The 23,761-nt window shown below is 53.8% G+C and overlaps 9 protein-coding genes across 9 annotated transcripts; 3 read left to right on the top strand and 6 right to left on the bottom strand.

The window, feature by feature from the left end:
- Positions 1–260: 260 nt before the first annotated feature.
- Positions 261–2,620, bottom strand: B0H65DRAFT_528253 (actin-like ATPase domain-containing protein; the record flags this gene model as incomplete). Its single annotated transcript, XM_062828892.1, has 3 exons — positions 2,155–2,620; positions 1,623–2,077; positions 261–1,532 (listed from the first exon to the last, which is right to left on the bottom strand). The coding sequence occupies exons 1-3, from the start codon at positions 2,207–2,209 to the stop codon at positions 261–263; spliced, it is 1,782 nt and encodes a 593-aa protein (XP_062679042.1). The 5' UTR covers positions 2,210–2,620.
- Positions 2,621–2,983: 363 nt separating this feature from the next.
- On the bottom strand, positions 2,984–6,188 carry B0H65DRAFT_471296 (uncharacterized protein). The gene has a single exon (XM_062827087.1). It carries the CDS (start codon positions 5,958–5,960, stop codon positions 3,399–3,401), a length of 2,562 nt encoding a protein of 853 aa, XP_062679041.1. The 5' UTR covers positions 5,961–6,188; the 3' UTR covers positions 2,984–3,398.
- On the bottom strand, positions 6,116–7,122 carry B0H65DRAFT_249284 (uncharacterized protein). The gene is made up of 2 exons (XM_062822441.1): positions 7,020–7,122; positions 6,116–6,944 (listed from the first exon to the last, which is right to left on the bottom strand). Exon 2 carries the CDS (start codon positions 6,913–6,915, stop codon positions 6,271–6,273), a length of 645 nt encoding a protein of 214 aa, XP_062679040.1. The 5' UTR covers positions 6,916–6,944; positions 7,020–7,122; the 3' UTR covers positions 6,116–6,270.
- Positions 7,123–7,888: 766 nt separating this feature from the next.
- B0H65DRAFT_510305 (uncharacterized protein) lies at positions 7,889–8,890 on the top strand (the record flags this gene model as incomplete). Its single annotated transcript, XM_062828386.1, has 4 exons — positions 7,889–7,966; positions 8,041–8,252; positions 8,310–8,788; positions 8,814–8,890. The coding sequence occupies 4 exons, from the start codon at positions 7,889–7,891 to the stop codon at positions 8,888–8,890; spliced, it is 846 nt and encodes a 281-aa protein (XP_062679039.1).
- A 1,259-nt stretch (positions 8,891–10,149) lies between these two features.
- B0H65DRAFT_249259 (small subunit of ribonucleotide reductase) lies at positions 10,150–11,756 on the top strand. The gene is made up of 2 exons (XM_062822440.1): positions 10,150–10,555; positions 10,630–11,756. Exons 1-2 carry the CDS (start codon positions 10,268–10,270, stop codon positions 11,572–11,574), a joined length of 1,233 nt encoding a protein of 410 aa, XP_062679038.1. The 5' UTR covers positions 10,150–10,267; the 3' UTR covers positions 11,575–11,756.
- A 524-nt stretch (positions 11,757–12,280) lies between these two features.
- Positions 12,281–13,385, bottom strand: B0H65DRAFT_471288 (signal recognition particle 9 kDa protein-domain-containing protein; the record flags this gene model as incomplete). Its single annotated transcript, XM_062827086.1, has 2 exons — positions 12,970–13,385; positions 12,281–12,812 (listed from the first exon to the last, which is right to left on the bottom strand). Exons 1-2 carry the CDS (start codon positions 13,039–13,041, stop codon positions 12,282–12,284), a joined length of 603 nt encoding a protein of 200 aa, XP_062679037.1. The 5' UTR covers positions 13,042–13,385.
- Positions 13,386–14,238: 853 nt separating this feature from the next.
- Positions 14,239–15,434, bottom strand: B0H65DRAFT_431510 (WD40-repeat-containing domain protein; the record flags this gene model as incomplete). Its single annotated transcript, XM_062824947.1, has 2 exons — positions 14,239–15,002; positions 15,065–15,434. The coding sequence occupies 2 exons, from the start codon at positions 15,432–15,434 to the stop codon at positions 14,239–14,241; spliced, it is 1,134 nt and encodes a 377-aa protein (XP_062679036.1).
- Positions 15,435–16,516: 1,082 nt separating this feature from the next.
- On the top strand, positions 16,517–18,179 carry B0H65DRAFT_249170 (mitochondrial oxaloacetate transport protein). The gene is made up of 3 exons (XM_062822439.1): positions 16,517–16,661; positions 16,777–17,453; positions 17,579–18,179. The coding sequence occupies exons 1-3, from the start codon at positions 16,645–16,647 to the stop codon at positions 17,812–17,814; spliced, it is 930 nt and encodes a 309-aa protein (XP_062679035.1). The 5' UTR covers positions 16,517–16,644; the 3' UTR covers positions 17,815–18,179.
- Positions 18,180–18,920: 741 nt separating this feature from the next.
- B0H65DRAFT_431653 (uncharacterized protein) lies at positions 18,921–20,733 on the bottom strand (the record flags this gene model as incomplete). The annotated part of the gene is made up of 7 exons (XM_062824958.1): positions 18,921–19,131; positions 19,190–19,443; positions 19,499–20,080; positions 20,179–20,231; positions 20,349–20,439; positions 20,520–20,529; positions 20,681–20,733. 7 exons carry the CDS (start codon positions 20,731–20,733, stop codon positions 18,921–18,923), a joined length of 1,254 nt encoding a protein of 417 aa, XP_062679034.1.
- Between the last annotated feature and the right edge of the window lie 3,028 nt (positions 20,734–23,761).

Genomic DNA, 23,761 nt, shown 5'->3' with positions numbered 1-23,761 from the left:
TCTTCGGACGGCGGCAGGCAGTGAGTGACTTGTGAGGATTTGTACACTAGCGCTGGTTCAGGGGCAATGTAAACAAACGACCAGACCATCGTTCACTTTAATTGAGATATCACGACTTTTTGTCACCACCACGACTGTGAGAATATCTTGTTCTAAACCAAATCTTTTGCTACCGTTCTAAGAAGCATTTTATTATACTACCACCGCTCATCTAAACCGTCAACATACCCCTCTTCTTCCCTTTCCCCCCCTCCAGTTCCTTATTTATTCCTCGCCACCTCCAACACCCTCCCCTCCATCTCCCCAAAAGCCCCCAACACATTCCCATACCCCTCAAACACGCCCCTCTTATATCCCTCATCCACCTTCCTAATCGCTCCTTCCTCCTTCCACCTCTTCCCAATCAGCTCATCAAACGTCTCCGTTTCATCCTTCCTCTCAAACGCCCAAACGGCCTTGTACGCACCCCCCAACGCACAGGCATTGCCGCCTACATCAAGCTTGTACACCCCGTCTACACCGCCGAGCACGTCGCCCATTATCCGCGCGATGGCCGGGTTGAGAGAGCCGCCGCCTACGAGGTAGATGCGGCGGGGTTGGGCTGGTAGGGAAGGGGGGAGGGGGGAGGAAGAAGAAGAAGAAGTGCCAGAGGGGGAGGTGGAAACGAGGTTCTGCGAACGCAACCGCATAGACAAAGCCTGCGACTCGACGATGATGCGCGCATCCTTTTCCACGGGCCACGGCTGGTTCACTTGCTGGAGATCGGAGCCGTCGGCGGCGGAGCACTCGTACCGCCAGGTGCCGGCGGAGATGTTTGGGACGATTTCGGGGAGGTAGAAGTAAAGGCCTAGCTTGGCTTTGTCGGTTTCTGGGGAGGAGACGTCCAGCGGGGGAGTGGAGAGGGCGTGTTGGTTGAAGGTTTCCCAGGGGTCTGCTGCTGAGGAGTTATCCTTGGGGGCAGCAGGGAGGCTGTCCCGGACCTTCTCGCGCGCTAGACCGCCGTTCTTGTAGCAGAGCATGAACATGTACTGGCCTGGGGTAGTCGGGTGGTTGAAGAAGTGGTAGCTAGGGTCGGGCTTGTAGACGGGCGTGATCATCAGGAAGGTGGTTGAGGTGCCGAGGGAGACGATGGCGTCGAGCGGGCGCAGCGGGAGAGCCAGAATGGTGGCAGGGTTGTCGCCCGTGAAGGGCGCGATCTCGCAGTCGGGGGAGAAGCCGTACTTGCCGACGAAGTAAGGGCTGATCTTGCCCATGCTGCCGCCGCCGTCGAGACGGACTTCGCCTAGCTTGGACTTGAGGTCGGCGGCACCTTCGGCGGAACCGCCGGCGGCCAGGGTGAGGAGGGTCTCGGACCAGGTTTTGCTGGGGATGTCCCAGAGGTTCATGCCGCAGACGTCGGAGATGTCCATGGGCGTGACGGAGCCGATGAAGAGAGAGGCGAGGAAGGAGGAGACGAGGGAGATGCGCGAGGTGGAAGCGTACATGTCGGGGCGCTTGCGGCGGAGGCGCATTATTTGGGTGCCGGTGAAGCGCTGTTTGGTATTCTTGTCAGTCTTTCTGCTCTCTCGACTTGTCCACTCTTACTTGAAAATGTCAACAAAAGGGCCAAGTAAACAACTCACATGATGCGCCGCACTTCCCGTAGCCTGAGCCAACCTCTCCGCCGTCCCAAGTGCCCCATCAAACTTATCACATTCAGCCTGCGTGCTGTGGTCCTGCCAGTTGGGCGCATAAGGATGGGAGAATGCTCCCTTCAGCTGATCGACCAGCTTCCCCCTCTGCTCATCGGCTTGCAGTTCCGCGAGAAGCTTCTCGGCCTCCCGGCTCCAGTATACACTGCCATGCTGTTGGCAAGAACCGCTGATGCCGCGGATGCGGTTGAGAGGGGTGTTGGCTTCCTGGAGGCGCTGGAGGACGAGGTCGAGGGCCTCAAGCCACATGGCGACGGGCGCAAAGACCTCGCCTTCGGCTTCGTTTACTTGGACACCCTTCTTGATGCCATATTTGGCGCCGAAGTCGCCGTCGAAGTCGACCTTGGCGGAGGAGACAACGGAGAGATCAGATTGGATTACGATTGCTGTGTGAGAAGAAGGATTGTTAGTTGAGCTCGGTGTAAGTGAACGAAATAGCCATGCCTCGTGTGCGGAAACCAACCTTTTAGCTGCTGGGTTGACAAGTCAAACCCGAGGTAGAGAGGTCCCTCAGACATTATGTGTTTCTGTATGTGATTATAGGTTGTTGATGAATTCAATCTTTAACAGTCGGCTTGAACTCGATGAGAGAGAACGGTGATACTGCGTAAGAGCTCCTTGGGGTATCACTCGCTGGCTTCAAAAGACTCAATGAAACACAGAAGAAACACAGAAAAGGTCCGCGAAGGGCAGATGAAGGGTTATGAAGAGAGTAAGGAAGCCAATGGATGAGAAAAGATGTCCGGACAGGGCCGTAGATAAGTTCAGCAATCGACTGTCACTTCATCCGGAGGAACCTTGAAGGTCCATTCTAGCGGGGTGACGTTGGGAATTAGCATCCCGGCATGAACATCATGGCGGGTAGGGCGGGGCATCAGCGGTCCAGACGCCAGCGTATCCCAGCTGTGTCAGGGGAATGGTGGAGGGGCAGCAAGCCGCGTGATGCGCTGCGAGCCGTAGCGGACTGGGGCTCTCTTCTATTTAGCCTGAATGCTGAGGATCGGCATTTGACCAATCACATGTAGTTGATGATTCAGGGGTGAGCTGGAGCTGTATCTCGGCCCTCGTTGTACCGATCTTCACCAGACAACATCGTCTTGGTGTTTTTCATTATGAAGTTGAAGTACCTACAGAGCTTCATGGCCAACGTTCCATGAAGATTTCAGTGCCCATAATCTCTTGGCTTTACATAGTGAAAGAGCTACTCTCTGAACCGAAAATCCATGGACTGAAAGCTCAATCTCTCTACAGCTCACAGCACAAATCCCCCATGGGAGGTTGCCGATATTCAAGCGGGAAGTGAACGATGTGAATTATCTCTTAGGGTGAATGCAAAATGTCTTGCTCGTCGTCCGGGTACGATCTACGATCCCACTACGATTACAATGAAAGTAACGCTAGCGTTTAACCATTATTAACGAAAGAATCGCTTGCTTGCTTGTCTCCTTGCGGTTTCCACGTCAACCAACTAATGCTGAACCGAGTCAGAGGAATCGACCAGGAGTGTATAAACAACCATACCCGTTTCACCCAAGCAAGCCGGTAACAGTTAAACCTCATCACCACATAAATATCCATAGAGGCCGCGACAACCGCGTAGCAGGATTCCTTCACCAACTACCCCTATCAGTCCACTAACCCAAGACAATACTGCTAAAAATAAACCACTCTCTTCCCCTATAAGCACCACCGCTCACTCCTCAACCCCTAACGAGGGCCCGGGATATTTTTCAGATACGACAGCAAAAAGTTGCGATCAGTCGGTGAAATAGGCGTCTGGCTACCGCCACTCGAAGTCGGCCTGCTACCCTGATCATGAACTTGAGGAACAGCAAGCTCCCCACCGCTCGTGGAAGCAAACGAAGGTACCCTAGACCTCGCCTGCGCCAACATAACGGGCTCCTTCATCTTCAACTTCTCCTCGACATGCCTCGATCCCAGCGACCCCGCCGGTGAAGGCTGCGAGAAGCTCACAGGAGGAGATGGCTGAGCTTTGCCAAAGAGCTCGAGCAACTTGTTTCTCTGCTCGGGGTTGGGGTTGGGACTAGCACCCGCGTGGCGCTGTTGATGTTGGTGGGGCACGTTGGGGATCTGCGAAGCTTGGTTCTGGTGGTATTGTTGGAACGATGGCGCAACGTGGGCGGCCTGAGGGGACCGATCCTGGTTGTATGGCTGGCCAGCGGTGGCGGCAAGATTGGCTACGGGCGACTTGTTGCCCCTGGCCTCGGCCTGTTGCCTGAGCAGACGGTCCTTGGCAGATGGCAAGTTGGGATAGACCGAGTTCTTGAGATCTTGCAAAACGGTGCTTGCGGGAACAGCATAAGTGCGCAGTTGCGCAGGCGTGAGCTCCTGAGCTTCTTGAGGCTTGGGCCGGGCCAGGATCTGAGGTCTATACGGTAGGGTGTGCTCTGCGTTAGTAGGAACGGGTTCTTCGTTGGCACCTGCCGTGAAACCTGGCCCCTGAGCAGGTGGTCCGACATTATATTGACTGCCAGAATCCGGCCTGGTGGCCAAGTCAGGCCGGCCTGCAGTGTGCAATTTAGGCGTTATGTCGCTACCGGATGGCGAGGCCGGTACTGTTTTCTTGAAGATGTCCAACAAGGCATTTCGATGCAAGTCCGCAGGCTGGATCGGCCTAGGAGCAGCACCCATAGGAAACCCTCCCGGTCCAGGATGCGGCACAGAATTCACCGAAGGTGGTTGAGTGACCTGAGGCGCATGTTGCCCATAGTATTGTCCAGCAGGACTAGGCTGTTGCCCATGCTGCCAATTACTGGGAGGTTGCTGTCGAGGCTGATCTGCCATTTGAGGATGGATATTCTCCTGGGTATTGACACCAGGGCCCCGACCGTCGCCAGAACGCACACTATCGCCTTTGAAGACGTTCAGAAGAGACATTGCCTGATTCGTCAGTTGAGGGGGATGCGGGTTCGGCGCCATCTGCCCTTGCGTAGGATCCCGCCTGCTGTGAGTCAAGAACGCCTTCAGACTGGCTTGAAGAGGCTGCTGATGCCTCTGGCCCGTGGTGTCTGGCAGGTTAGGTGTTGCCACTCCCAAGATCCCTCTAGTAAGCATGGACTGCTGAACCTGCGGCGGCAGAGGCTGCGGGTGTAGGAGAACAGGCTCCTTTCTCTGGGGAGGTGGCACATTCATATACTGATCTTGCCCATAGCCATAACCTGGAAGAGGCGGTTGCGGCTGGTTATGATTCCCAGCATTGGGGTTCTGGTTGGCCTGTGGAGGAAGTGGAAAATTAGGCGGAGGCTGGAAGTTAGGAACAGGCAAGCGTTGAGCAATATGATGATGATGATGTGGAGCTTCCGGCTCTGGAGGGTTCTGGTAAGTCAGGTCCAGAGGCGTATGGGGTACATGATGGCGAGTCGCTTGAGACTGTTGAGGCGCTTCGGCCTCCCTCTTCTTCAAGAGTGCCATCAACGCCCCACCCTTATCCGTAGTCGAGGCAGCGGCGTTCATGCCCACTGGCGGTTGCGGACCTACAGTCGAACCCTGAACCGACAGCAACCGTCGGAGCTCACGGTTAGCTCCCTCCAAAGTGTCCTTTGATGAAGTTGCTGGTACCTCGCCCATCGTTTCAGTCTGGGTCCCCATGTCATCCTCGGTCAGGGGTTCCTCCAGCTGTGTTGCAGCAGCGAGAAGAGGATTCTGACCAGCTCTGACCGCATCCCTCTTCTTCTGCTGGGACACCCACTTCTTGAGCGGCCCCAAAAACGGTGCTACCATATAGAACTTATTGGCATTCGCTGCGGCGGCGGCGGCGTCCTGTTGCTGATTGCCTTTCTTCCGAAACGAGGGAAGATCAGAGAGCCTGTACCAATCCACTTTGCTGATCTCCTTCCTGGTTTTGGGCTGGAAGACCGTGTCCATGGGGACGTTGCGAAACACGTACAGTCGTAACTGTTGATTCCTAATAGTAATTTCGATGAACTTGACATCCTCCGGTTTAGGAACGAGACCGGCTTCTCTGATATCGAACCCGGTCTCTTCATAAACTTCGCGTATAGCGCAATCCAAATCATCCTCGTCCTTGTTGATTTTACCTCTGGGAAAGCTCCAATTGGCATTCTTCTTCCAGCCTTTGACGAGAACGGTATGGTCCATGGCCTCATTCAGCAGGATGGCGCCGCGGACAGGGATTCGGGTTTTGTATTGAAGGAACCGTTCGAAGGCCTGCGTGTGTTCCCCGACGGTGAAGGTTGAGAGGAGCGGACAGTGGGCGAAGATGCGCAGGCAAAAGGTCCGGAGGGACATTAGCGGCAAGCGGTCGTCCAAAGGACGGATAAAATCTTCGTAAAACCATTGTGCCTCTTCAACTTGGAAGCAAATGCGCTCGACAGATCTAAGATCCTCTTGGGGGAGGTTGATGATGAAGCGAACGCAGAGGTCGTCCAACCCTAAGCAGAGGTATTAGCTGTTGACTGCCTCGAGGCCCGGCAGGAAACGGAAAGGGGACGGACAATCTTCGAGTTTCAGCTGTGATTCGGTCATATTGGGATGTATCTGACATTCGAAGCATATCCACAAATATAAAGATGTCGGAAAAGGAGGCTAGGGGCGTAGCTCAAGCTATGCCGTCGTACACCGTCGTCAAGCTGAACGGGGGCCGAGCGGTAGCGGTAGCTGTAGCGGTAACGGCAAGGTGGTGTGGTGCGGTGCGGTGCGGTTGCGGTGCGGGATGATGATCGGGTAGGTAGGTTGAGGATGGTGTGTTGGGAAGACGGTCTGGAGGGGAGCAAGCAGGCAAGTGTCGAGTCCGATATGTGGGAGGAGTGACGTGGTAATGTTGTCGCAATGGCGTCCGCGTGTAAAGTCGGAGGTCCCAAGGCGATGTAGTGTGGTACTGGTGTGTTGGCGAGAAGACCTCTGGTGTTGAGGATTTAAGGATGCAGTGGCGGGAATGGAAGAGGGGAAGCTTCCAAGCTCGCCTGTGTTGTTCGGAGCCTTCAGTCGCAGGTTGAAGTCGGATGAGAGGGGCAGATTGGGCTTGGGCGTTGCTTCTTGCGCCTTGAGCCAAGGTGCTGCGATAGTGCAGGGTAGGCCTTGCTGTGCTTGCGGAGGGAAGGGAGAGACGGCCGGTGGTTGGCTCTTGGATTGGCTGGAGGTCGCAGACAGTGATGGAATGAATTGGGCGGTCGGGCGGCTGCCGGTCAGTGGGATGCCACGATGCGCTGGCCGTCATTGACTGTTCTCCACCTGTAGCGGACATTCTAGCCACAATCCACTATACAAGACACCCTTGGAAAGTTTGTTAGCTCGAGACCTTTGGTCAATTAATAAGTTGATGTCTTTTCTGCGATAATGGGGGCTTACAATTAGCATGAATCTGTCAAATCAGATATTGACAATTTCTTTTCGACTCTTAGTTATGCGTTTCAAAGTACCATTACGGCGTTCAGGACGGGTTAGCATATGTTTTACTCGGAGTACTGAGCTAACGGACAAACCATCATTGGACTGTAACTTGGCACGGTTGACCTCCAGCTCAGTTTGATCTTCTGTCAATGCATCTGGACCTGTGGCGCAAGATGGCGACTTTGATGCCGAAGCTATCCAAAACACCTTTGAGATTCGGGATGAACCTTTTCTTGTTGGGCACGACCGGAGTCCCGCTCCATGGCAGATGACAGCTCGTGTGGTACCTGGATGATCATCCTATTGGTGAAAAAGTGGAGGCGGGACACAGCCCGGAGGGAGCACGCATTATTCGCCCAAGGGCAGGGACTTCCAGAGGGGAATGGGAGGGCTCCTGTCTTTTCACTCCGTGGAGGAATGGACGTCATCGCCAAAACAGGAAACCGGCACTAAACAGGCGCGCATGCATTCACGAAGCAGATGACCGGTTGTGTCCCTGGAACAACATAGATAAAGCCAAGAGTCGCCCAGGATAACTGTATCGTAGTTTCGCTTTTCTTAAAATCCTCAATATTGATTCCATCTACCCAAAGCCGAGTCGCATTGCGATTTCTCGAGCGGCATTTGTTGCAAGCGCCAGACGTGAAACCGACAAAGGAGGCGCCCTGACCAATCCACCCACCAAAGCTAAACGATAGCGTCAAAGGCTCAGAAACAAGGGTTCAAAGTCAATAAAAAGCTTTCCCGGGCGCAGTTGTTCTTCGACAACGAAGGGTTATTCTCTTTCCGACTCAAAAGCAACTCTTTAAGTAGAGTTGACATTCACCATGAACGCCATCATATCGATATTGGGCAAGAGAGCCCTCAAGAGTCTCGACACCGACAAGATCAAGCCCAACTCTGACGTAAGTCTTTGAGCAGGACTCGATATATGAGCGGCAACCCTTGCACGCATTTTACTGACACTGCAACTTGACAGAATCCATACGAAGAACGAGTCCCGGTTTACAAAAATGGCCAGATCGTCAAGTACAAGACCCAGGAGCGGCCAATCCCGGTCGAATTGTCATCAAACGACCAGGCGATCCTGAAAAAGGTGCGGAAGAGAGCATATAAATGGGACCAGGGCTTCAGGCTCTGCTGCTTCCCCATGCGGGTTGGCTGGTCCTTTTTCATTGGCCTGATTCCTATGTAAGTGATCGCAAACTTACTTCTCATGCTTCGTGTAACTGACACCACTTTTCTCAGCATCGGTGACTTTGCGGACGCTCTCATGGCCTTGTGGTTGGTAAAGAAGGCTTCCAAGATCGACGGTGGTCTACCGGCAACCCTTTACGCCAAAATGATCTCCAACATCGTGTTCGACTTTGCCATCGGTCTGATTCCCATCGTTGGCGACCTTATCGATGCTGTCTATCGAGCAAACACGCGCAACGCCTGGCTACTCCACGTGTACTTGATGGCAAAGGCTGAAGCGGTCAGGAACGGGAAAGTCTCAGATCCGGAGACCGGCGAAACCATTCACTTGTCAGGGAATGGAGCTGGTCATGGAGTGCTCCAGCCCTCAACTCGGCCTGCTCAGTCAACTTCTGCCCCGGAAGCAACACACGGACGGGGATGGGGCTGGAACCGCGGTGGTGGTGGAAGAACGGCTGAACCAGATCTGGAGTCCGGGATTGTGGAAGTTCGGCCGGAGCGGGAGCTGCGGGACAACCACGGCGGTCGGGGTGACGGCCGGAGCGGGTCTACAAGGGACCCCCGAAAGCAAGGCCGGAGATAAAGTGGTTTTGGTGGGTCCAACACGAGAGGGACGCGGTCTCGACACTTGACGTGTGCGATGTGGGGAAATTCGAGCTCTGGAGCTGCGGAGGTGAAGGCCTTTTGAGGTCGCATGATGAAGAATTAATGAACAATGACGGCACGAATTCAGTCGTGAAAAACGCAAAAGATGGAACTTCGAAAGCAAGCAGGGCGCATGGAGGAACACCCACCTAGAATTCTCGGTTTTGACTTTGTTACTTACATAATACCCCCTGTACGTCAATAGTAATTATAGCTTTTCACGACCATTCGGTTCAGGGCAAAGTTGGCGGCAGATGGCCTAGTGGCTAAACTTCTCAAGGTCTTATACAATCCCCCGATCTGGACCATTGTTGCTGAGGCGAATGTGACACTTTGAAAGATGCGGACTCATCGGACCGATCTCAACTCGACGCCTGAAGCCGATCACACAACAAAGACAAGTTCAAGATGTTCGTCAGTGGCGACCGGTTTCTACCGGAGTGCCATCGCATCCGAATTGGCGTGTCGGGTCATCCCATCATGTCCAGACAACCGGAGGGGTGACTGGTGGATCGGATGCCTGGAGTCCAAGACCATCATGGACCAATTGACGGACGTGTGACGATCTGATAAGAGAAAAAAGCAGGCATGACGGCTCGAAGATGGTTCGGATGAAAACGAGGGAGGACGCGGCATGTTGCTCGAGGGTGGATTCGATCATGTAATTGGGTGGTTGGAATGCTGTCTCGATGCTGACGGAGCAATTGTAACAAGTTGTAAAGCCTTAGAAATAGCGATGGCAATGGAACAAAGTTTCGTCTCTTGAAGCACTCTTTTATTACAGGGCGCATGCAGGGGAGGCTCGTCTGGCATCTGCGGCCGCGGGGAGGGGGAACGCTACGCTGTGCAGGGGCGTCTGTGCCTGGAGGTGTTGTGTCACTGTTTAGAAGGGGAAAGGCACGGCACGGCGGCAGAAGGAGTTGGACGCGCTCCAGGGCGTTTGAACGCGTATCCTGGAGTCCTGACGCGCAGATTTGTTGCCAGTGTGGGTTGCCAGTGGGTGCCTCTCGCCCGTTCAGGTTCTCTGGTGTGGGCACCACGTGCGGACGTGCTCCAGTACTTAAAAGAAGTGAAATCACGAACCCGTCTTGTTCTCCTCCCCCGTCTTTGTCCAAACCACTTCTCTGACGCAACCCATTTTATATCCTCTTTTAACCAATTCGTCTTGCGTCCGCAACGCTTGGTTTTGTGTCACTTCCAACTGCATCTCATCTCTTCGTCTTAGTTCACAATGTCTGTCCAGACCAGTCCTTCCAAGCAGGTCAGTACTTTACCTACCTTACATCTACATAAACAACCCCGCGACGCGACCTGCAACCACTACTCCCAACTCTCCCACCGCATCAACTCACATACCCGCCACCATGACTGTAACTGACACGAGCACTACACAGGTTACCTCCGGTATCCAGAACCTCAACATGGACTCTCCCGCCAAGAAGCTCGAGTTCGGTGCCACCGACAAGGAGAACAAGCCCTTCGACGAGGACCTTGCTAAGCTCGAGGCCGAGATCGATGCCGAACACAACGCGAACAAGAAGGCCTCCGAGGCCAAGAAGATCGCCCCTACCCTCAAGCCTGAGGAGGCCAATGAGCCTCTCCTCACCGAGAACCCTCAACGCTTCGTTCTCTTCCCCATCAAGTACCATGAGGTACGTCACGCGTCCCAGACATCCCCAATAACGCGTAAAGTGGTTCACGGGCTAATTGGACATCCACACGACAGATCTGGCAAATGTACAAGAAGGCCGAGGCTTCCTTCTGGACTGCCGAGGAGATTGATCTCTCCAAGGATCTCCACGACTGGAACAACAGATTGAACGACGACGAGAAGTTCTTCGTCTCCCACATTCTCGCCTTCTTCGCCGCCTCCGATGGTATTGTCAACGAGAACCTCGTCGAGCGTTTCAGCGGCGAGGTCCAGATCCCCGAGGCTCGCTGCTTCTACGGTTTCCAGATCATGATGGAGAACATTCACTCCGAGACCTACTCCCTCCTCATCGACACTTACATCAAGGAGCCCTCCCAGAGGACCTACCTCTTCAACGCCATTGACACCATCCCTTGCATCCGCAAGAAGGCTGATTGGGCTCTTCGCTGGATCACCGACAAGAGCTCCACCTTTGCCCAGCGTCTCGTCGCCTTTGCTGCCGTCGAGGGTATCTTCTTCAGCGGTGCTTTCGCCTCCATCTTCTGGCTCAAGAAGCGTGGTCTCATGCCCGGTCTCACCTTCTCCAACGAGCTCATCTCCCGTGATGAGGGTCTCCACACCGACTTCGCCTGCCTTCTCTTCTCTCATCTGAACAACCGCCCCAGCAAGCAGCTGATCCAGGACATCATTGTCGATGCCGTCAGGATCGAGCAGGAGTTCCTCACTGAGGCCCTCCCTTGCGCCCTTCTCGGCATGAACGCCGACCTCATGAAGCAGTACATCGAGTTCGTCGCCGATCGTCTCCTTGTCGCCCTCGGCAACGAGAAGATCTACAGGTCGACCAACCCCTTCGACTTCATGGAGAACATTTCTCTCGGTGGCAAGACCAACTTCTTCGAGAAGCGTGTTGGCGACTACCAGAAGGCTGGTGTCATGAACAGCACCAAGAAGGTCGACCCTGATGCGGAGGTGGTCAAGAACGAGAACGGCGGTGACTTCACCTTTGATGATGACTTCTAAATGCTGTTGTCCTTGCCGTTTCTTGTTCCCCTTTGCAATGCCTCGTTATGACTTTGTTTCATCAATACCCCCCACTACACTGTACCTTTTCGTTCTGATCTCACACAGGACACTCTGATATGGACATGGTTAGCAACTTGCTTATCAACTGTCAGTTGGAGATGTTTTTCTGTGTTGGATACAAAATCTTTGCCGCCATCAGCAACTCACATCAAAAGGGCGAGCGAGTTCAATGTTTTTCTTTTTATCATCAAGCACATGGGCGGAGTTATAGGCGTTATTGGGTCTCAAGATCACGGTTGACTTGATCGAGCCCTCTTGTACATACAACTGGGTTGCAACTATGAATGAGAAGATGGTAGACTATTGATAAACAAAAAGAAAAGAAGCCTCTAGGCAGTAGCTTTTTACATGTATGGGTAGAGCTTGGACTCTGCACCCTAGATACGAATTGAGTTTATGGACATCAGCGAACTTTCTTGTGGTTGGAGGTGAACTTGGAGTGACCATGACGCCTGACGCCCCGACGCAAGTATTTCGGTGATGTACACTTGGCTTCCCAAGAATTGTGAACTGAACATGAATGTTAAACGCTTGCTTTATTTCACTCCAACCCACCCTATATATTATCATCGTATTTACTCCATGCACTTCAACCCGCGTTGCCCCAACCCTCCTTCCATTCACCCCCCCCCCCAATTTACAATTCACCTCTTCCCCTTCTTCTTCTTCTTTCCCTGTCCACCTCCCTGTCCACCCGCCGCACCTCCCGCCGCCGCAGCAGGCGTCGCTTGACCACCAATAACAGGCGTAGCAGTCCCACTCACAGCAGCAGCACCCTCCTCCGCCGCAGCCGCAGCCGCATCAGCCATCACAACGTCTGCCGACTCCTTAGCCTCATCAACAGGCAGCGCAGCCATCCTCCTCCCCAATTGTCCCAGCATCTGAATCAGCCGACCCACCTCCGCGGCCTTGGAAGTCTTGTATTTCAGACACACGCCCGAGTGGGGGTCGAAGGTCTTGAGGACTAGATGGCCTCTCGATGGTTTTTTCGTCGCCGCGGTGACATCTGTGGCAGCAGCGGGTTCTGCTGGGGCGGGAGCAGCAGGGGTTTTGGTTTTGGAGGTGGTGGTCTTGCTGGAGGTTTCGCGCTGGCGACGAGCTTCCTTTGCCGCGAGCTTCTCGGTTTTGGAAGGGCGGAGGGCGGGGCGGAGGGCGTAGGAGGTTGTTACTCGGGTCTGGAGGTTCGAGTGTTAGAGAATTGGATTGCTACGTACTAAGGTGGATGGATGCAGGAGAGGGGGGGAGGAATGGGAAGAGGGGGACGGAGGAGAGCAGCGAGGGGTAGGAAGAGGAGGAGGGGGAACTGCTAGAAAGAAGAGAAGAGAAGCATACAGTCTGAGGCCTAGCCTGCAACAGCAAAGCCGACTGGTGAAGCCAGTCCTCTGACTTTTCGTAGTATGGCATCTTTGCTTTCGCTGCCTGCTTTGTGCTTGCTTTATGCAACAAAACGACGACGAGATGGTGGTGGTGGTCGCGTGCTGCGCTGCGCGGCTGGGTTGTTCAGTCGAGGTAGGTTTCGCTTCGTGCTCTTCTTGCGGCGCTTCCGATGTTCAATGTTCAATCGTTCGTTCTTCGCTTTGATCGTTATACAGAATGTGTTCGGCTGGCGGCTTTTGAACGGGGCGCACAGCGAGGTGGTGAGTTGGGAGAAATTGCGACGGCGTTAAGGCGACGTGATGTTGGAGGTAAGGATTGATGTGCGTTCACCTTGACGCTCCCCCGGGAAGTTTTGGTGCCACGGTTTCGGTGAGCTCTTGCTGGCACGGGGCGCTGAGAATGGCGTTGAATTGGTGGGGTTCACCGCGGTCCCATCGCAGCTAAAATGCGGGGCGTAACGACAGGGGATAACAGGGGGCGTGTTTACTTTGAGCTCCCGTCGTCTGACACATGAGCTTCACCAGAGTTGTATCAATCTCAACTTTACCAGTACTACGGTCAGGTTCTTTTTTTGACAGAAAATGATATTGCGCTTCATCTACTTGCTAATGTCTATCATGCCCTAACTCTAACGTAACTTACTCAACCATTGCAGGCTGTTCATCTTGACCATTTCTTTCTATCTCCTCTCGTACGAACCTGGTTAAATCAGCCTTCCAGACCAGTTGCCTGACAAACTGAACCCTTTGAAGCATGCTAACTATTCCCATACGCCTGTGAATAATGCAAAAAGGGGTATCTCATGTACAGTGCATCAAACTCTTCTTTTGTTCCGGGCGTCTTTCGTTTTCTCTTACCACGACGCTCTTCTGCTCTGCCCTGATGTAGCAACAGGATACCATCTCAGACCCTCGTACATCGCAGCATGGGTCCTGTGCAGTCTGAGCCACCACGGCCTTCATCGTGCCTGCTGTCTTGAGGAAACCCTCCAAACATGCCGGCGCCACAATGGGGACAACGCCCCATAACCACGAAGCGATTGATGTCCAGAAATGATGGAAAGTCATTTTAGATCTCCTGATCATCGTCTTCGGCCCAGACAGACGTCTCCATAAACCCTTTTTCCCCAAGCGGACGTTGGCGCTGAACCGGTAAAGCCCGGTCCCGCCTATTCCGTGGGGTCGGCCATGGAGGTGAGGTCCAACTGTTTCCGAGAGACTCCTTCTATGAATCGGAAACCGGCAGCCAAAACATAAGCTCCTTATCCGCCGTGGCAATCATGTTGAACCGTGGATTGTACTGCACAAGGACTGGTTCCTTCTTTCCTCCCTGGGGAAGGAAATGTGGTTCCAGGACCTTGTTGTTGGGAGTTTGCATTGTGTCCCAAACCAACAGATCCTTGGCCGCGCCTGACACGACATATCGTCCATCCGCTGTGAAGCAACAGTCTCCACTGCTCTCTAGCGCACCGCTCCCACCATCAGCTTCGCCAGGGGCTGGCCGTCTGGTGCCGCCTTGGGGCTTTCGCAAGTATGCCTTTAGGATTCCGTCAATAGCGTCAAAGAGGAAGTGTCCGCCGGTTCGTGTTCCCAAAAGGAGATGCTTCCCGTCGTTGGAGAACTCGAGCTTCGTCCAGCCTCTGAAGACAGCTTCCGCATCGGCCGGCCCCTTCTCCTTCAGAACGTCGATGGTTTTGAACGGTTTCACGTAGTTGCGGTAATCGTAAAGGAGGATGCTGGCGCTGGCTGGTAGAGCGATGGCAAAGACAAGGCCGGCAGGATCCCAGGCCGCTAGGGTGGGGTTGGTGAGGTGGAATCGGGCAACCCAGGTCCTGCTGTTGAGATCCCAGAGCCTGACTGTGGTGTCAAGACTGCACGAAAGAAAGTTGTCGGAGCCGGGGTGGAGAGCAATGTTGGTAACGGAAGCCTCGTGGCCTTCGAAGTAACGGATGAACGTATTATCGTGGGTTGCCAGATAGCGGATTGCGTCTGTTGCGATCAAGGTCAGCGACAAGCAGTCATGGAAGGGGGGCCCATCCACAGTGACACACCGTTTTGCTTCGTGCTCGCATAGATGATGCCCGAGCTGGAATGTGTAAACTTCGCGTGCTTGACGCCGTACTTTTTGCTCAGCAAGCTCTTATCATGCCGACCTTCCCTAACGTTATATATCTGGATGGTCTCATCGCTTTCGGAGGTCATGCATAGCTCGCCAGGGTCGTCAAAGTCGATCGAGAGAACATATGGCTGCGGCCTACCCTCCTTAACGTCGTCTCTCTGGAAGAACTTTGTCGGCCTGAAATTCTTGATAACCTCGCTGACCTTGGAGGTACTGGGCCCATTAGGCCCAAGTAACCGAGTAACGTTCAGGGAGGGTGTTCCTGCGCTGGGCTCGTCAATGTCCATCGGTGTTGACGACATCGCGGTCGATTGATCGGATTGAAACCGGCTAGAAACAGTTAAGATGGCGGGACAAAAGGATTGGGCCAGAATATATAGTAGCGGGTTGAAGGTTGTTGTTTGATGTTTGGTTCAAAACTGAGTTCAACCGTCGACCGCGTTGGTGTTTCTGCCGGGCGGAGAGAGGGAGCTCTAAAGAGCTGCAGTGATGCGACGTCAAGGTACATGGCTTGGCTGTAACCTAGGAACCCTAACCCTTTCCGTCCATGATCGTCCAAACTGCATGGACAACAACAAGCTGAATGTCACAACTTTCATCAACGCTGCCCAAGTTGGTGAGCGATGCAAACCGAGCAGTCAATTGGAAGCTGTGCTAGTGCGTGTTCACTAAGCTGAAACGTGAAACGTCAAGCATTACGGGGCAAGATACTCAGCTGAGGTCCCAGTATGACTGTCCCCCAAGTTGTCATCCGGCTCCGATTCGGAGACCTGTTGCCGGCCAACACGCTGGACCCTAACCCTTCCTCGGCAATGACAGCGTTCCCCGGCCCAGACATTTCCATTTCTGATTCAGGGTCCACGTCTCTGGGTCGCCCGACCGGCCGTGCTCCCCTGTCAAACCACGGAAACTCCACATCAATCTGGTGTCAGCACGCCGAAACCGCAGCACTTACAACTCCTTCGCCTTCGTCGCCATTGGGCACCATCCCAATCCAAGGCATCCGAGGATCTTGACCCCAACTCCCTTACCCAAAGCGGGATTCGTCCCAGTCGATCCCTTCCGATCCCCTTGCCTGCCCACTTCGGCCGACAAACCGGCGAGGCCATACTGAAGCTCCAATAAATTTCCCGGACAGCTCTCGGTGTGCCTGTTCCTGATTCCTCTTCCTTCCTGTTCCTGGAGAGAGAAGCAAGTGGGCAGGCAGTCAATCGTGTCATTGTTGTTGTCGTTCGTTTGTACATCTGTACATACATCTTTCCCCAGATCCCGTCATTGCCGTCGTTACTCTCCGTGGCACGGTGACACCCACTCCCGCTTCCCCCGGCCTTCTCCCGAATCAGTTCCCGTGTTCCCCCCTCCGAACACCGGCAAGACTCGGCATTGCGCCTTTCTTTGACTTTGCGCGCCAACTCCGTCGCAACCAACCGAACAACTGTGGGGAATTAGAGTTACACTTCCTCTCTTTCTTACCTTCCCTCAACCTTATACCTCAGAGTCACAGCAGCTACAATGTCAACAACAGCAGGGTAAGCTCTTCTTACCTCTCTTCCAATGCGTCCAGTGCGCGCTTGCGCAAGCTAGTCGCAAAACTCTCCCCCTTTTAGTACCCAGGCAGGCTAACATCACCCTCCCACCCACCAGCGCCTTCATAGCCGGCGGCATCGCAGCCTGCGGCGCCGTAACCGCCACGCACCCCTTCGAGACCGTCAAGATCCGCATGCAGCTCCAAGGCGAGCTCCAATCCTCCTCCTCCTCCCCTCACTTCTACCGGGGCCCCATCCACGGCGTATCCGTGATCGTGCGCAACGAAGGAATAGGCGGCATCTACCGCGGCATCGGGTGCGCGTACATCTACCAAATCCTGCTCAACGGATGCCGCCTGGGTTTCTACGAGCCAATGCGACACACGCTTGCCACTACCCTCTTCAACGACGCAAAGACACAGAACCTGGGCATCAACATGTTTTGCGGCGCGGCTAGTGGCATCATGGGCGCCATGGCGGGTTCGCCGTTCTTCCTGGCCAAGACGAGGTTGCAGAGTTATAGCCCCTTTTTGCCGGTGGGCACGCAGCATCAGTATAAGAACGCTTGGGACGGGTTGACTAAGATCTACAAGGGTGAGGGGATAAGGGGACTGTATAGAGGCGTGGGCGCGGCGATGATCAGGACGGGTTTTGGGTCTTCGGTGCAGCTCCCGACGTACTTCTTTGCGAAACGAAGGCTGGTACAACACTTGGGCATGGAGGAGGGGCCGGCGCTGCATTTGGCGAGTAGCACGGCGAGTGGGTTTGTGGTTTGCGTGGTGATGCATCCTCCTGGTGAGTTTTTGCTCCCCCCTTCTTCCCCTTCCTCTTTCTTCCTCCTTTCTCCTTTCTCCTTAACCCTTTTCTCCAGCTACTGTCCGGCTACCCAGCTTTGCTAACAAACTGACCGCCAAAAACAGACACAATCATGTCCCGCCTCTACAACCAAAACGGCAACCTGTACAAGGGCGTCTTCGACTGCCTGGCCAAGACCATCCGCGCCGAGGGTTTCTTCGCCATCTACAAGGGCGTCATCCCCCATCTTACCCGCATTCTCCCCCACACCATCCTGACCCTCAGCTTGGCCGAGCAGACCACCAAGCTGGTCAAGAAGCTGGAGGACAAGATCCTTGGTCCCGAGACCCGGGTCCTATAGACGAGGGCACGAGTCTTATAGTTCCTTGAGGGACTGCTTGACCCCGCGACATGATGGGGTGTGGTATCTACCAGGACCAATCCCTGGCTTGACATGAAAGAATGGAGGGGGAAGAAAGGGAGGGACAAAGGACAGGGAGGATATAACCAAAAAGGAAACGGACGGGTTAGAGAGAATGCGGTGCGGTGGGGGAAAGCGTTGGGGAGGAAGCGGTGATTTTCAACAACCGAACATATAGACTTCACATCGGCGGATATCCTGTTTCTGTTCTAGACTTCAGGCGTTAATTTTTCTTTTGGCTTCTGGGAAGCGTTTTTACTTCTTACCTTTTCGAGTCGGCTGTAGGGCAGGGTAGGGTGGGATAGGGCGGGAGGTCATCATGGGGAGGACTGACGGGATCATATACACTTTCTGTTCTTCAAAATCATGGATACCAAAAGAGCAAAGAGGGCTGGTGTGCTTTTTGTTGTGAGCATGGATATTGATACCTATGGAATTTTGGGTGTGGGTTGTTTGACGTAGCCAAGTTACTTTTGCCTTGTCTTTTCTGGGCCAAGCTTTTCTGGGCCAAGCAAGGACGCAATAGGGAATCAAAAAACCACGGCATCTGGGACAGTATTGCATCATGAACTTCTTTAGTATCGAGGAGTGGAGAGTAATGCTCACACCGTGACTAGGAGCTAACGGGAACCTAACTGTAAGTCTACCGTATCAATGGTAGAAGTAATATGCCCACATGTTTCCCGGGTGCCTTGTGCCCCATTCACCTTACGTCCCATCAGCATCTGCTTTTCCAGGTTCTTCGCCCATGGTGCCGCCGGCGAGAATGGCTTGGAATATCTGCTTCCTCCTGTGCTCCACACCCGTATCATGTACGCGGGCGCCTCGATTGTTTTAAAGGGCCTGGTGTCGAATAACAAGAGAGAGTAACATGGGTGGCCCATATGGACCGTCGTAGAATATCCTCGAGCATGGTCTCGTGTACTGAAGGTAAGCATTCTACGCTTACCGGTAATGGTCGTACAAAACCTCGTTCTTTCATAACGTAGTCGTTAAGTTGTCTTCTCTTCATTCGATGGGCCCGACGCAGATGCATTTTCTGGGTTCTACACAGCAATGCCAACCCGTTTCTTCGACTGAAAGGCTGCTGCAATTTCATCCTCGCCATCATCGTCCAAATTCAGGAGCTGGAAGCGGTTGGCAGGTGCGGCAGGCTTTGGCAGGCTGACCTCCTTGGGTTGCTTTGGGGCGGGCAGTCGGTCATAGGGCTGAGCACACTCGTCGACGTCCCAGTCAATCTTGAACGCCTTGTACTTTCTGGGCACATTGTCAGCATTCAAGTAGGCGGAAGACATCTGCCCCTGGGTTGACTTACTGACGACTCATCATGCAAGTCTTGGCGTAAACGGCAAGGTGAACCGCATTCAGACTGATGTAACAATTTCCGCCCGTGAGTGCGACTTTGATAACAGCAACGTTGTGAATGTGGTCAAGATCCTCCCGAATACCTTCTTCGGTGACTTTGGAACCGCACCGGCGAATGACCAGATTGCGGGTGGCTCCCTGGGCTATCTTTCCAGCAATATGGCCTGGCAGTACAAATTGGCGGTCACACCACTTGATGTCAACCTGAATGTCTGGTCAGTTTATAACCTCCAAGTCCATATATGACACACTGACTCACTCGCTTGTTCTTGATGTAAAGATCGTTCTTGCGGACGTGTTCGAAGAACTTTCTAGCGTCTGCAGCGTGAAGGAATGATACCGTTGCGGAGCGATCATGGGTGCGCAGAAACACGTCCAACAGCATACCGCCTCGAACGGCGTTTGTAATGTCTGCGTGTGTGGTGCTCTCGGATAGGTTGCAGAGCTGCACAGTTCTGGTGCACTGTCGATCGAATTGCTGTTTCTTCGTCTGCGGCTTGACATCGCTCACTCCCTCAGGGACACCAGGGCCGTCTGGGGAATAGACTTCGTCGCAGCATGATTCCTCATCATCGGGCTCAGCTTCATCAACATCTGCCCAAGCACCTTGGCCTCCATACTGATAACCTTCATTGTGACCACTGTAGCCGCTGTAGCTGTTCTGGCGCTCGTCTTGTTGAGGTCTGGGTGTAAATGTTTTCGGTTTGCCGAAGCCGGGAGAGGATGGTTGAGTGGGTGCCGTGTCTACATGAGTAGTACTTTCGTGTGTCGCCTCAGGCTGGTGCTGCGATGTCTCGGGATGGTGTTCTCCTTGGATGGTAGCATCATCTTGACTGAGAAGCTATCGAGTGTGGGTTCGGTCAGTTAAACAACTCTGGAGTCCCCACGGGGTAGGCTCCATATGTACGGGCCATAACCGCGTGCACCATGGAGACATACATAAATAGTCTCCTCGACCACTCCACCGCGAATCAAGTTGCGCTTCAGGTTTTCTGGACTCGAGTCAGTTCTGACATGTATTCAGAGTATCCTCCGTCTCTCTTTGGCTGTCCTCTTTGTTGTCGCGGTGACAATCATCTTCAGCGGGTTTCAACTGCCAGTAAACGCACCATACTGCCGGGCAATAAGGTTGAGATTGTCATATTCGGCCTGCGAGAGAGTGACACCCTGGCCGTGACTGCGATTAAAAGCTTCGGAATTCTTTAACGGTTATGGCAGGTCAGCTTCAGGTGAGCGACGAGTCAAGCCAATTTCATGTTCTTTGCTGGAACGGAACGTACAAACTGGGCCCTGGTAAACAAACAAAGACAAGCCAAAATCAGCAACTGTAACTGGATATACCTAGCGGTTGGCGGGACGGGCCACGAGGGATCTTTGGTGTTCTAGAAAAGAGCAAAGCAAAAAGGGAGAATGCTACCGTGAACAAAGAAACAGGACTTACCTTCGCACCAGGACATCATAATATGCCCGATCAATGGTGACGTGCGACTCCATGATGACGGACGCACGACGAGAAAAAAAGATGGAAAGTTGGAGGTTTTTGCGAGTTTGGTGTTTTCCGCATGCGAGGGGCACATCAGATAGAAAAGGAGGATCTTCCCATGTCAAAAGTCTCCCGTCTGAACCCAAACATGCCAAACATGCACCTGAGGCTTTCCGGCAGGCGTCAATCGAAGCTTCCTTCCACTTCCCGTACCCCTCCATCCGTAGAGGTGCATTCACTGGCAGTCACCTCAAAGTGACCAGAGCTAGACGACCCGCAGTGCGGGCAGGTGCTGCAACCCACCAAAACACACCCCCAGAAAAGCAGCCAAGCCCGCTAAACCAACGCATGGAGATCTGCCCCGCCCAATTAGGTTCGATCAAGCGTGCCCAAGCTGCAACCACTTTGAGCCAAAACACACCTTATCTTAGCAAGCGCGACTCGCTAGCGAAGGCATATCCTCACGTGCGACAAGCCTCAACTTCAAATGCCATTGAGAAGGAGGGGTCTGGAACTTGAACCAAAGCAACCCACCTTCACTCTGACTTTGTTGACATCCATCCCTCTTCTCAACTCGAGGTTACTTGGATGGCTGGCAACAGGAGCACGGCAGAAGCTGAAAGACGACGACGGCGCCAAGTGATACGGGCCGCCGCGCAAGAGGCAAACAGACGAGGCAGATTCGGGGCAGTGAACCACCATCTCAACGAACAACAACCAATGGCAATAGTTGAGGTGCATACTTGTCAAATGTGACGCCATTCACGAGCCAATGCCGCATCCCTTCTCCTCAGAAACGACTGCTGCATCATGCTTCCTATCGGCTGCGATACTACGCCGTGTCATCCATTGATCATGAACAGCGAGCGGGAAAAGCTGACTTACACCACATTCACTGCCGCAACGCGGGCGCACCAGGCCTTCCGCTTCTTCCTATCAGATGCCTTCGGTGGGAGAGGCAGTCATGAGAACCAAACCCGCCAATGCGACCAAGCGATATCCCCAACCTCATATCGGCATCTACCCACGAAACATACCACGACGGGATGGGCAAAGGCCTCTCCGAAGGACATGTGTGTACTACCGTTTTCTACCATGCGAGATGCGATGCAGGCGCTTGTCAATGGTTTCCTCTTCACGCCCAAAGTTGATGCCCATCAACGACACCAAGACCCCTACCCAGGATGAAGGTTTAGCCAGTGGCTAGCCAGCAAGTGCGCTAAGTCGCTGCTCGCATAGTTAACCTTCAACTCAACATTCTCACAAAGGTGAACATCGGGAACGCTTCTCAAGCCGTCAGGTCGCGCGGTCTGTGTCTGGGTGGAGGATGTTGACCACATAACAGCGTCATCACTGCAAAGGGCCAATTTCGGCTGGCCCGCTATCATCTCGACTACCTGCCCGGCAGCCTGAACTATTGCTCGACTAAAGCAGGAACCTGAAATTGACAGTCCCAACAACTCTGCTTTGTTCATCGCATCACCCAGCCAGGCACATTTCCATGGCGTCTGACATACAGCAATTGGGATTTTCAACTACAAGGGAGGCCGGCCGCCGCTGCCGGGCACGCCGGCGTCCACCGGCAACCGCCATGACTCCGGATATTTTGTGCCTGGAAAGGATAGATGAACCCTATGGGACACCCGGCAACGGCGGGCATTCTTTGGGCTGCGATACCATGTCGGAACGGTAGAAGACGGCGGCACTCGGTGCTGTTCGTGCCGCATCCAGTGTAGCCATCGGTGTAGGTGCCGGCGAAGAAATTGGCTGTCGAGATCCCGCAAAGCCTCAACATGAGACGATTCCTGTGCTCCCCGTTGACATGCAAGAAAGCTTGTCAGGTGAGCGAAACAACCAGAGAGTCGGAATCTCGTCTGCCCGGCAACCGAACCACATCCACAGATCTACGCCTGTTGGAGAACCCCAGTGACTGAGCTAATTGCCCACCGTCATAACCGGGCTGTACCTTGTGGATGATCATGCGAATCACCGCAGCGTAGCATAGGGAATGCCAGTGTCCAAGGCATTCTGTGCGACTGAATTCCAGTTTACGTTGCTCATCGTTTCCGGCCATCTGGGAAACGGCATCAGTTGACTTTTATATCCAAGTGTAGGGTATGAATCTCGAAGCATTGAAAAAGGGATGCGACCACAATGCTGGGATATTTTTAGCTCGCACATGACGGTCTCTTGTGGATGAGCCGCTCAGGCGGGAGGGGCAAAAGGGGTCCAACACGAGAAAAGACGAGCACAGGGAGAGTCCAGCCCGTGCTCTGCTGTGGCTCGTATGGCTTCAATACGACATGAATGGACCCGCGGCCAGACACACTCAGACCGGGGAATTTTTCGTGGCATTCGCTGTTTACTCGGCCCCTATTGGCCGTCTCACCCGGTGGGCCTTGATCTCACGACAGAGTGCTGTGGCTTCTCTCTCTTTTCGCTGGTGAGTCCATCCTTGTGTTGGATCCTGGCGGAAAGCTGCAGAGGAGCCATGGAAACCTCTTCTCTCCCAGACCCAGTCCCGTGAAAGTCGATCTCCAGCCATTCTGGTTCCATTTCGCCCATCTTCTCCCCTATCCACTCACCTCATCCCAGTTGCTCTTTCGCTCTCCTTCTGCCCGCTGTCTTCAGCAACCCTCACATTCGCTTTTCAGGCATTATCCAAACCGTTCGCTCCGTTCGCTGTCTCCCAGCGTTCTCATCATCCCGGATACCCGTCTCTCGCTTATCAGATCCTGTCGCTGTCCAGTTGAAGGAAGCATTCCGACGCGAAGCAAAGTTTTCCATCCATCGCATCGGTTCACTCAAGTGCACAATTTCCCACCGGCGGCATCCATTCCATTGTTCGGTTAGCAGCCCACCGCTAGCTTAGTACATACTCAGGTCCCAGGCTCCCAGCATTAGGGGTTGGTCCACCGCGCTACCAGCACCAAGACAAGCGTCGTACCACGATCTCTCTGTCGCTCAGACTCTTCAAGCCACCGACGACGACGAGTACCACAACACCCAAAAGTTATTCTCCGACGTTAAACAGCTTTG

The sequence above is a fragment of the Neurospora tetraspora genome (genome assembly GCF_033439725.1).
Source record: "Neurospora tetraspora strain CBS 560.94 chromosome Unknown B0H65scaffold_6, whole genome shotgun sequence".
Lineage (NCBI taxonomy): Eukaryota > Fungi > Ascomycota > Sordariomycetes > Sordariales > Sordariaceae > Neurospora > Neurospora tetraspora.
This window is presented reverse-complemented; position numbering and strand designations above follow the sequence as displayed.